Source organism: Fukomys damarensis, unplaced genomic scaffold (assembly GCF_012274545.1).
Source record: "Fukomys damarensis isolate Sample0158 unplaced genomic scaffold, DMR_v1.0_HiC HiC_scaffold_5, whole genome shotgun sequence".
Classification (NCBI taxonomy): domain Eukaryota; kingdom Metazoa; phylum Chordata; class Mammalia; order Rodentia; family Bathyergidae; genus Fukomys; species Fukomys damarensis.
The window spans coordinates 9,374,283-9,386,016 of NW_022900917.1; the positions used below are offsets into that span (position 1 = coordinate 9,374,283).

At 38.8% G+C, this 11,734-nt stretch overlaps 1 protein-coding gene across 1 annotated transcript in view; it reads left to right on the plus strand.

The window, feature by feature from the left end:
- Positions 1 to 3,336, plus strand: part of Trps1 (transcriptional repressor GATA binding 1) — a 230,118-nt gene extending 226,782 nt beyond the window's left edge. Inside the window, exon 8 of the mRNA XM_019206817.2 lies at positions 600 to 3,336. Within this exon, the coding sequence (XP_019062362.1) occupies positions 600 to 1,661 (1,062 nt within the window). The 3' untranslated portion in view covers positions 1,662 to 3,336. The remainder of the gene's footprint in view (positions 1 to 599) is intronic.
- Positions 3,337 to 11,734: the final 8,398 nt, after the last annotated feature.

Sequence of the window (11,734 nt, forward strand, 5' to 3'; positions counted from 1 at the left end):
CTACTTACTGGCTTAGTTGGTTGCCATCTTGGTGGGTGAAGAGAAGGACCTCTCTCTTTCGGTCTTACAAGGTCACAGTCCTGCTGGACTGGGCTCACCTCCCTGACCTTAGGTCACCTAATTTCCTCCTAAAGATCCTGTTTGTAGATACGGCCACTTGCATGTTAGAGTTCCCACATGGGAATGGAAGGGGGCACATTTTCCTCCGTTGGAATGTGTACCTGTCTCCCTGTTGATTTGTGGTCAGTTCAGTGCATAAGTCAAAATTCAAAAACATTTTAGTAAAACCATGGTCTTGCGAGTGACTTTCTATGGTGCAACCACACAATCTGATGAGTTTGGAAAAGCTGCTTTCAAGTACATTAAAGTTTGCTGTCCCTCCTGCAAAGATGGGCATGATTTAATTAGGCGAAAACAGTGCGCTTTGGTTACTTCCTCTGCTGCTGCTTAGGGCAAAAGGAGGCGATTTAGTAAATCTGCAGCATAAACCCTATCCTTGCTTTGAACTGCAGCATGGTTTATATTTGTGAGGAATTTTTAATGCATTTTAATGTATTTTTTAATGTTTTCCTTTCATGTATTGTGTGTGTTCTCTGCAGACTCCCAGGCCTTTAAACATCATTAAACAAAACAACGGTGAGCAGATTATTAGGAGAAGAACAAGAAAGCGCCTTAACCCGGAGGCACTTCAGGCTGAGCAGCTCAACAAACAGCAGAGGGGTAACAGTGAGGAGCAGGTCAATGGAAGCCCATTAGAGAGGAGGTCAGAAGAGCATTTAACTGAGAGCCATCAGAGAGAAGTTCCACTCCCAAGCCTAAGTAAATATGAAGCCCAGGGTTCATTGACTAAAAGCCATTCTGCTCAGCAGCCAGTCCTGGTCAGCCAAACTCTGGATATTCACAAAAGGATGCAACCTTTGCACATTCAGATTAAAAGTCCTCAGGAAAGTACTGGAGATCCAGGAAACAGTTCCTCTGTATCTGAAGGGAAAGGAAGTTCTGAGAGAGGCAGTCCCATAGAAAAGTATATGAGACCTGCAAAACACCCAAATTACTCACCACCAGGCAGCCCTATTGAAAAGTACCAGTACCCACTTTTTGGACTTCCCTTTGTACATAACGACTTCCAGAGTGAAGCTGATTGGCTGCGGTTCTGGAGTAAATATAAGCTCTCTGTTCCTGGGAATCCGCACTACTTGAGTCATGTGCCTGGCCTACCAAATCCTTGCCAAAACTATGTGCCTTATCCCACCTTCAATCTGCCTCCTCATTTTTCAGCTGTCGGATCAGACAATGACATTCCTCTAGATTTGGCGATCAAGCATTCCAGACCTGGGCCAACCGCAAATGGTGCCTCCAAGGAGAAAACAAAGGCACCGCCCATTGTAAAAAATGAAGGTCCTTTGAATGTAGCAAAAACAGAGAAAGTTGACAGAAGTACTCAAGATGAGCTTTCGACAAAGTGTGTGCACTGCGGCATTGTCTTTCTGGATGAAGTGATGTACGCGTTGCATATGAGTTGCCATGGTGACAGCGGACCTTTCCAGTGCAGCATATGCCAGCATCTTTGCACGGACAAATACGACTTCACAACGCACATCCAGAGGGGCCTGCATAGGAACAATGCACAAGCGGAAAAAAATGGAAAACCTAAAGAGTAAAACCTTAGCACTTAGCACAATTAAATAGAAATAGGTTTTCTTGATGGGAATTCAATAGCTTGTAATGTCTTATGAAGACCTATTAAAAAATACTTCATAGAGCCTGCCTTATCCAACATGAAATTCCCTTCTTTTATTCTTCTTTCTTTTGTTGAGTAGGTTACCAAGATTTAAAAATAAGACAGGTGGTCAGTGAGAAAGAAAGGAAGGTGGTAAACAGTCGTTTTTAAAACTTAGCAAGTCAGAGCCATCTTGACAGATGTGTACTGGGGAAATGAACCATAGAGTCCCACCAGATTATCTGAAAGGTAAAAGGATAGAAGCTGTCTAGAACTTGAAAGGGTTTACATATTACAGTGCAGAAGCAGTATTGGGTTGGCCATTGGCCCATTTGTTCAAAAACCCATCCATTGTGTCCTCGACTTAGAGGTATCCTGAAATCGAATCTTCAGGGTGAGGGAAGGGAAACGGCTCCCTCGCAAATCATTCTCAGACTTGGACCTAGACGTGAGAAAGTCTGGTTAGGCCTGGTGAGAGAGCAGCAAGAAACCTGACAGATGGGTGGCACGATGGTGTGGCCAGCCCTGCCTGTGCATGCACATGTGCACCCTCTGATATTTTTGTCCTTTAGTTGTTCAAATAGTCAGTAGTCCTTTGTTTGCAGTTTAGGTTCATTTTGTCCGAATGTAGTCCTATTTTTTTAAAAAAACAATGTCCTCGATGCTTACATAGTAACTTTACTTTAGCCAAATAATGTCTTTCTCATTTAGGATGAACAAGGTTGGATTTTTTTTCCTCCTGTTGGTCAATAATCTCACTTGGCACATTATGATGAGAGGAATCCCCTCAGTTGAATAGGTGGATGCAAACGTCACACCATGCATTTAATTTGCTTAGAAAACATGAATTTCTCCATAAGGTAACCTGCTGTATTTATTTATTTCCTTTTGGTTAAATGTAATTTCCAAACTTTGTGGTCAGGCAGTGTCTAAGGTTACGTTACCACAGACTGACAGTTAGGATAAGTACCAATCACTCCCTTCATTAGATTATGCAGGTTTAGTTAAGTAGCATTAAATAGGATTCTTAGAAGTATGTCTTCATAGTACTTTTAATACTTAAGGCTTTGTAAAAACTATCCATGAAGGGAAAGCTCCTCAGCATAACTGCTCAGGGAAATAGGGCTAAATAACTGAACATTAAATAATTGGTTAAAGGTGCTGTTAGTCGAGCCTCAATGCTTGCTACAAGGATGTATGTACAAGGACTGACTTTAATAATTTGCATTATATTGTCCCAACCAGTAGTTTATTTTTTGCCACGGAGATGTAGAAGATATTACAAGCTACTGGATGCACTGTCAGATTAACTTATTTCATTAAAGAAGTTGGGAGAACAAATAGGAAAAAAAAACTTATTTTTCTAGTAAATATTAATGTATTACATTTCAAATAATGGTGCCTGACATATTGAATAAATATTTTCTACAGTGTACGTATGCAACAAAGATATTCCATCATGCATTAGAGTCAGTTCTGGCTCTGCCTAGCTGTTTACATTTGCAAATGTAGCAAACAAGGTAATGAAGCAACTATTTCTATTGCAGTAGATACCTTTTTGTGTGTGTGTGTGTGTGCATTAAAGTTGTAAACGGTAACATGAAACAAATGAAAGTTCTTGATATACTGGTATGGAAAACAAGAAGGAAATGAAAATATTTTTATGCCTACTTAGGAAAAAAAGGGTAGCACTATTCATTCCAAGTACTTTTTTTTTTTTAATTTTTGAGCTCTTAACTCACGTTGTTATGCTTAAAATGATACACATATATCCTCTTTTATCGCTTTGTCTATGTTTCAGAGGAAACATTTCAGAAACTCTTTTGATGAGTGTTGCTGGAATTCGCAGCACTGATGTTTTTACTGCATTCTGTACTCGCATTCGCACCCGTTTTTACATGAATTCGCAGTTGCTTTGTATCGTTTTGTTTCGTCTGGGTTTTGTTTCTTTCTCACAGTGCCCGCGGCCTCCGTATCTTTAAAGTTGGATGGCAAGTAGAGTTCAGTCAATTTCTGTTGTAGTGAATGGAGTCAAAAAATACCTTTTGATGTTGTGTTGTCATGTCCACTCTTGCATTTTCATTTTTCATGAACAAAGAAAAAAAGGAAAAGGAAAAAAAAAAAAGAGTGAGAGAAAGAAATCAGGACGAAGTCCTCTGCTTCAGTGTCACTGGTAAAGGGCCTATGCTGATCCACCTGTCCCGTAGCTCTAATAGTCACATAATCCGAAACAAAGAGGCAGAAGGAGGGGTGCCGACATCCAAGCGCTCTGATAGATCGGGTCTTTCTTAGGCATTTTGATATGTACGTCTCCAAGTGAACAGATCTGAAAGGTGACAGACAGAGATCTTTTTCAGAGAGATTTCCCAAACACCAACAATCGTTTTCTTATTTTAAAAGAATATAAAAATGTGGTGTAGCAATTCTCAAGCAACGTGATACGCAGAATGCTCAAAGCAGTGGAGAGCGGACGGACCTGAGCGCATGAGACTGAGCGGCCGGTGACACCACAAGTTTGTTTAATTTGGGCAACGTTACAGGTATCACTTTTTGGGCAAAACTACTCCTTCAGCAATTGATCGAGTGTGTCGGACATAAATAGGTTGTTCATTGTTGGCGTGTATGCCTTTGATTTTCATTCTTTTTTTTTCTTTCTCAAACAGGCATAGTAGTAATGACGAGCATTGGAAAATACATATCACTTTTTTGGGGAATATTTATGTTCAGTCTACTTTCAGTAGAATACTCTTTGATAGCATTGGCATGATAGATCTTATTCCATACTCCTTTATTATTAATTATTTTATTTTCATGTTTGCTTTCGTTATTATACATATTCTGGTGGGAAAGAAGTTGGACTTCTTAAAAAGGATTGAAGTTTGTCATAACACTAAAATACTCCTTATTTTTGGATGACGTTAAAGCCTTTGTTCCATCTTGCAAGATATATTATAAGAACGTGTTCTATTTTTTTAAGATTTCAGAATCATTTTGTCTTAAATTGTGAATGATTTTCAACGAGCTATTTAGGTACTTAACCTTTTTTCTGAAGAACTTTCAAGATGATGCAGAAATTGTCCCCTCTTGGAAAAGGCTTCCCTTGTCCGCTGGTGAATACTATAAGCCAGCTACGATTGTATACCACGTGAAACCTGTAGGTCTTTTTAAATTACTTGTCTGTAGTCCAAATTGAGCTTTGGCTCACATGTAAGGCCAGGACTAGTTCATGCATTCTTCTCTTCTTTTTCTTGCTCTTTTCTCCTCATTGCTCACTGCCCTCTCCATGCAGTTGTGTGGGATAGAAAAATCGTGACGAGCCAGCCCATCTCAGAAGACACTACAGGATGCTAAGTAGATGAGGGAAGGGTGGAGCTCTTCGCAGTCCAAAAGGCAAAGAGTGAGCCCAGTTCTCTCCACATGACAGACCGAGATGTTCTTTTCAAAAGCCACAGTTGAGGTAGTGATGTTCTGTTCTAAGCTGTTCTGTTTTAGTAGAGATAGATGTTAGAAAACAAGCGTGGGGATTCTTTTCTAAGGTAATATGAATGAGAAGAGAAAAAGCGACTATCTTTACAGAGGTCTTTGTTGAAGCCTGTGGTAGCACATTTTGTTTGATTGCACATGTGCACGTAAATCTATAATGATCCAATGCAAATACAGCTCCAAAATTACTCAATGTATATATATATTTTAAAATGCCTGAGGAAATACGGTTCTCTTAATAAATCAAAGAATATCAATACTGCTATGAAAATAACTATTAGCCTCCTGCTGTGTGATTGCGAAACACCACAGAGTGGCCTGTCTTGGAACTGCCAACTGCCTGCCTATTTAGCCAATGAAAATGAACACCTCACTATAAGGGGAGATCTGCTGTCCAGCGTTGGGAATGCAAGGTAAAGAAGCTGGTGGTCATGCTGCTTTGGGGCTGGATGGGAGTCTTGGCTGAAGCTGAGATGTGTTCACAGCTACCTGTCTTTGGGTTAGAGGTCATAGGGGAAAAGAAGCCCTAAAAAAACAACAATTCAGGGCATCTTTGGTAAGCAAGACAAAGGCGAAAACTTGAGGAATTGAAATGCAACCTGAATATGAAACTCAGTGTACTCACCAAAGGTTGGTGCGGTTAGGCGGATGCTCTTAGCAGACAGCCGATCGTAACTGAGAAGAGGACAGAAAGACGGCGTCTCGTCTTGCAGGACAGTGTTATTTTTCCCAAAGAAAGACTTGGCAGAGGACAGAGGCATGGCATTTTGGCATTGCCCTTCCCGTTGGCTGTCCATCTCCAGGACAGTGACTTCACCTGCTTCAGTATCGGGGCAGTTGTTCAGACAGCGTTTCCAGTTATCTGCAGTAATGAGAGCTTTGGAAGACATGGGGCAGAAGTGTTTCAAGTCAGGGATGAAGACAGTGTCAAATGAAACGGTAATCCACATGTGGGAACTGGGTAATCGATGTTCCCAGCTTGTTCCCTTGAAAAGAAAGGGAGAGTTCTAAGCTTACTCTGTCCTGCACCCCCCCAAAAAGCAAGAGTAACTACCGTGGACACAGTGCTTCACTTTCATTAGAGAAAAGGGTTCTGAAGGGTCCCTCAGTCCCCAACCTGAATCCTGGCTTTACCCCTGGTTATTTCTTCAATACCTGGACTGCAGCAACTCACTTTTTCATTTTGTGCCTCAGGTTCCTCAACTCTAAAGTGGAAAATATATTAATAATAATAATATTAATAATAATAATAATGGTAATGTAGTACTTATTTGTAAAGCACTTTGAGATCCTTGGCTGAAAGGGACCATAGGAGCATCAAGTATTATGTGGCCAGAGGGTTATTTAAATTCAGTTCCCAAGGGCCAAGAAAGGTTGGAGTCATTTTTGTTAAAGATGAGCTGTAAATATCATAACTAGACAGCCGATCGTGTTGACTATGAATAAGCAAAACTGCTAGAAGGCTGATAAAACCATAATTTATTAATGGCTACCAACAAGGCAAATATCACAATAACAAACTCCAGATACCTTAGGGTGTACTATCTGATGACAACATTGATAATCTGAGGGGAGGGATAGGTGAAAAACATCTCAAAATGCCAATGTAAAATTAATTTACAGCAATATTCACCAGCGGAAAATGTCTTTCATATGGAATGATTTCATGTTGCTAAGAAAAAGAATTCAATTTGTAGTCCCGATTTGAACAATAGAATGTTGGCTATAATAGTTCTGTTCTTACAACACATGGAATTTTTTCATTTTATTTTATTTTATTTTGTTTTCATAGTGCATGTTCATTTCTACTCACAAACATGTTCTTGGTGTATTTCTTATGCAAACAATCTTCAGGCAGCAAAGATGTCTGTTACATCTAAACTTGAATAATAAAGTTTTACCACCAGTTATACGCAATGGCTTTGGTATGGTTTATACGGATTCACTTTCCTTCATGTTGCAATAGGAAATACAAACAATTGTAGTATTTAGACAGGTTTCGATGGATTAAAATGGTGAGATCAAATTATTATTTTAACAATATTATTAAGAGTGGTAACTCCTGGATTCTCTCAACTTTTGGCTTTTCTTTTTTCCTTAACCAATCTCCTATTGATAGATTTGTGTAAAACAGTTATATTCTTTTCTTTAGGAAGATTAACAATAAAATTGTGTTTATTACAAGAATATTTATTGAGTATCAAATATTGAGTGTTGAGTAGTAGGTGGTGACTGTGGTACAATATGTAAAAACTCCTGCTTAGAAACTTACTTTGATTCAGTTAGTATACCCACATCAATATGATACAAAGACTGATAAGTCATCTCAATAGTATAAATTAATAGATTAAATACTTTCTTGGCTTAAAGTGGAATTAATCAGAACGCATCATCCTGAATGAAGGTTTTGAAAGAGACAAGGCAGGTGAAATCCAAATAGGGAAAAAATACTGGAACACTCACTTAAGTGTTTAACCAGAAGCAAAATCACCAAGGACAGGACATAAAGCATATACATAATTGAATGCAGCAGGAGCTGTGTATTGAAAAAATTTTAAAATAATTAGTATTCACTTTCCTTGCACGATCTTCGTTTGCCATTCTGGTTAACTGAAATTGAACAAATCCTTTATATTTTTTTTCTTTTTCCTCATTCTTTCACACATTTTGAAAATAGGGGAGTGGAGACTCTTTGAGGGGCTTTCGGAAGGGAACAAGTTCGCTCTGCAGCCAGAGGCAACATTGTGTAGATAAGGTGTAGTAATGACACTTAATCTGATTTTTTTCCCTTGTGTCTTTCCATAGAGACCTCTTTTCAGAGAAAGGGGAAACACACTTTGTTCTTGCCCGAGACTTGTGGTCGCCCAGTTCAGGGAAGGTGGATGGGTCAGGTGAGGCCCCCAGACAGAGCTCGCTGGTGGAGACAGCCAAGAAAGAGCTCATCTCTCCCAGCTTTGTCTGCGAAGGTGGACTTGGCTCACCTCTAGCAGTATTGCCAGGAGGAGTGTTGACCCGCGTTCCCAGATTTTCAGTTTTCAAGAAAAATTTAGACAAATTTTATGTGAAATCTACTTTTTAAATGTCAGTAGCTGTGTTTTTAGGAAAATATGTATCCTGAGCCAAGCAGAATACTTGTTCAGAATAAATCCCCCCACTGGTTTGCCACAGTGGACTCTTGGAGCAGGAAGAGTCCTGCGCTCCAGGTACTGTGGGAGGACATGGCGAAGTTTTGGAGTTTTGCTGCAGCTGCTCTTGGGTTTGGTCTCCGATCCCAATGCCTCTTCAGCTCTACCAGGAAACCCAAAACCCTAGGGTTGCATCAGCAGCCAGATCCCTTCAGAGTCAGATGTATTTGATGCTGAAAGCATTTGCACAGAGAAGAAATACCACATTTCTTTAAGCATGCGGCAAATAACTGTAGTTTTGTTCTCTGTCATCGTGACCCTATGGTGTATTTGTGTGCGTGTGTGTGTGTGTGTGTGTGTGTGTGCACGCGCGTGTGAATATGCTGGTTTGAACAAATTTACCCATTTGTAAACAAATGTCAATAACTCCTATAAATTGCTATAAAGAGGTTGCCAAAGGATGCTAAATTCCCTTAGCCCTCTTCCACGTCATATTTTAGAGTGAAAATAACAGTAGTAGAAAAGCAAAGTCTTAGCAGTCGGTGGGGAGGAAGAGACCTTGTTATGTTATATTTGATCATATATAAATGTGTAATTTTACACATTTTTAACAAAATTTTAGACAGAAATCTGCTTTATAATTTTACAACATTCTCTGATACGGTTAAGGTGTCTATAACCTGAAGATTACCTTTTGTGAATGTCACAGTATTTACAGAGGGTACAATTTCTTATTGGGCAGCCAATGATTTTTTTTCTCCCAATTTCTTAATAATAAGAACAATGACAAAATTAGGAATACTAACATTTTTGGTCAGATAATCCTCAGCTAGTAAAGTTATGAAAAAATATGTAATGGAATATGTTTCAGTATTTCCACTGAAGACTCGAATATAATTCTGTCCCAATGTGCCATTATTTTTAGCAAATAGAAAATATTATTACACATTTTCATAACCTTTTTTCAAAAAGATAGCATGTACTACTATTATGCTAGTAACACTCCAGGAGGTGCACATTCCTAGTTTCTCTATATATAGTCTTAAAAGTTCCTGAAGATGCATGCCCCAAATTCAGGTTTCTACTTTTTTTCTATGGTTTTCTTCCTTTCTTTCTTTTCTTTTTCTTTTTTCTTTTTTTTTTTTTTGTGGCTTTTTTGAGACAGGGTCTCACTACATAGTTGAGAGTGACCTGGAACTCACTATGTAGCCCAGGATGGACTCAAACTCACAGCGATCCTCCTGCCTCAGCCTCCCAATCTCTGTTTTATTTCTGAGTGAGCGAATTTGTTTGTTGAATATTGATTCTGGTCTCAGAACTTTGAAAGGGCAATAGAAGCCAGTAAAATTTTGGTGTTGATTCTTGATAGTTCCATAGATGTGCAATTAAATTATAAGGCTGCTTTGTAATAAACCTTTTTTTTCTCTTGACTTTCTAGAGCTTCAGTTATTGTATTTAATATGCATTTCAGTGCTTTTGACAAAAAAATTACCATTACCTTGACACAAAATTTATTAAAATTTTGGAAGAAATGTAGCTGTTTTTTCCCCACTGTGACTTTTAAGGATGAGATAATAAATATTAGAAAGCCTGGAATATTCGGTAACAATTGCAGTCTCTTCGCTTAGGTTATAATAAAAGAAAAATCAAAAGCCTAAGTCAAGTGGACCCCAGGGAGTGCAGAAGTTTTTGAACATGAAACTGCTTTACTATGTCCAGCCATGTACAGCCTAGAAATCACTTCCTGTACCTTACAAACATTAAATTAAGAGAAGTCACCTCACAATCAATGACAACTGTTTACCATCATCGAATAGTGTGATTCGGGTAGTTTGGTGTTCTCGCAGGGTTGACCTACGATGGCCATTGAGACTTCAGAATGCTCGAGTGCAGTGTAAAATCTTCTTAAATTTTGTTTCTGAATTCGTGCCAGCTGATTGTGATTTCCCTGACAGTGTCATATTTAAAGACTGCCTTTAAGCTTTAACTTTGGGTAAAGTCATACAACAAAAGCACAGAGAATCTTTCTCACCTGACACCTTCCTGCCCTGAGCCATTTCGTCCATTTTCAAACCAGTCACCTTAGTAGCATCTTCCTGTGCAAAAAGAAATGAATTGTCTTCTGCTTTTGAGGACCTGGATTCTTGGTGAAGAACTCTTTTCTTGGGCATTTTAAATACGATTTTATTAAAGTTTGGTCCAAATACAACTTTCATGAGTGTGTCCCTTAATTCAAATCAGAGGTTTTAACACCTTCCTAAACTGTGAGTAGAAATCACTTAAGTAACCAAGTTGAAAGAGAAACAGAATTCTAACAAGGCCTGCTCCTTAGCGTCTGCTCCACTGGACCAAGAAAATTTCTTCTTTCTCACTCCTGCTTTGACCGAGCTAACCCCCAAGCAAACTCAAGTGCTTTGTAATTAAGAGCTGCTCTATTCATGACAAATAACCAATGTGTAGTTCTCTAAATATTTAAACATTGGAGGATGTTATTTTACATAGAAATATATTTGTAAAATGTCTTAATGGTATCAACACCCAGGGAAAATACTATCGACTCTTGATGTGCACGTATTGTCCAGAGTGTTAGAAAATGAGTAATTTTAAGATGGACTAAGTAGATACACACCAACACTTATGAGTTTTAATTTATTGGGTTATGTTTTACATTTCCTTGGTCCAGGGGAAGATGATAATAACAAACACAAAGCCAAAATGCTGTAAGTTATTTTAACATGATAACTTCCATTTTGAAGATAATTTTCATGGTACTCTTGGAAGCCACACTCTTCTTGCCTCAAGCTGAAGATGACAAGGCTGTTTTTTTTTCAGAGATCCTATGCAGGCTTGTGCACATGACTGAGCTCAGGGCCTTCTGGACCCATATTAATCTTCTGTTTCCCAAAATAACCACATCAACTTGGTCTTATCCATAAATATTTCCAGTAATTCTGTTGGTCACAGAATAACATCTTTACATAGGGATTCTTATGTATGGTTATTGTCATAGTGGGTGGTAAATGCAGTAGGTGACTAATTTTTAGATTGTCAAAACAACTCAAAATATAAAACAGTTCTCATATAAACACAGCAACACAGTATCATAAAGAGAGTAAGGACACACGAAACTTGCCGCTATTAAGGAGAAAAGCAGTTATGGCCTGACTGGCTCAAAAAAGGATATGAAAGACTGAAAAAGAAAATGTATTGTGGTTGAGGTTATATGGTAGGGCTGTAGCACCTGTCAAATGCATGAGGTCCTGTGTTAAAACCCTGAGCACAGAAACAGAGACAAGGAAAAGAAGGAAGTGAAGGGAGGGAAATAAAAATAATTTGAGGTTTGTGTCAGCAAGGTAACTCTGTAGATATAGATGTTTATTATAATTTTTAGGACGGTGGGCTGACC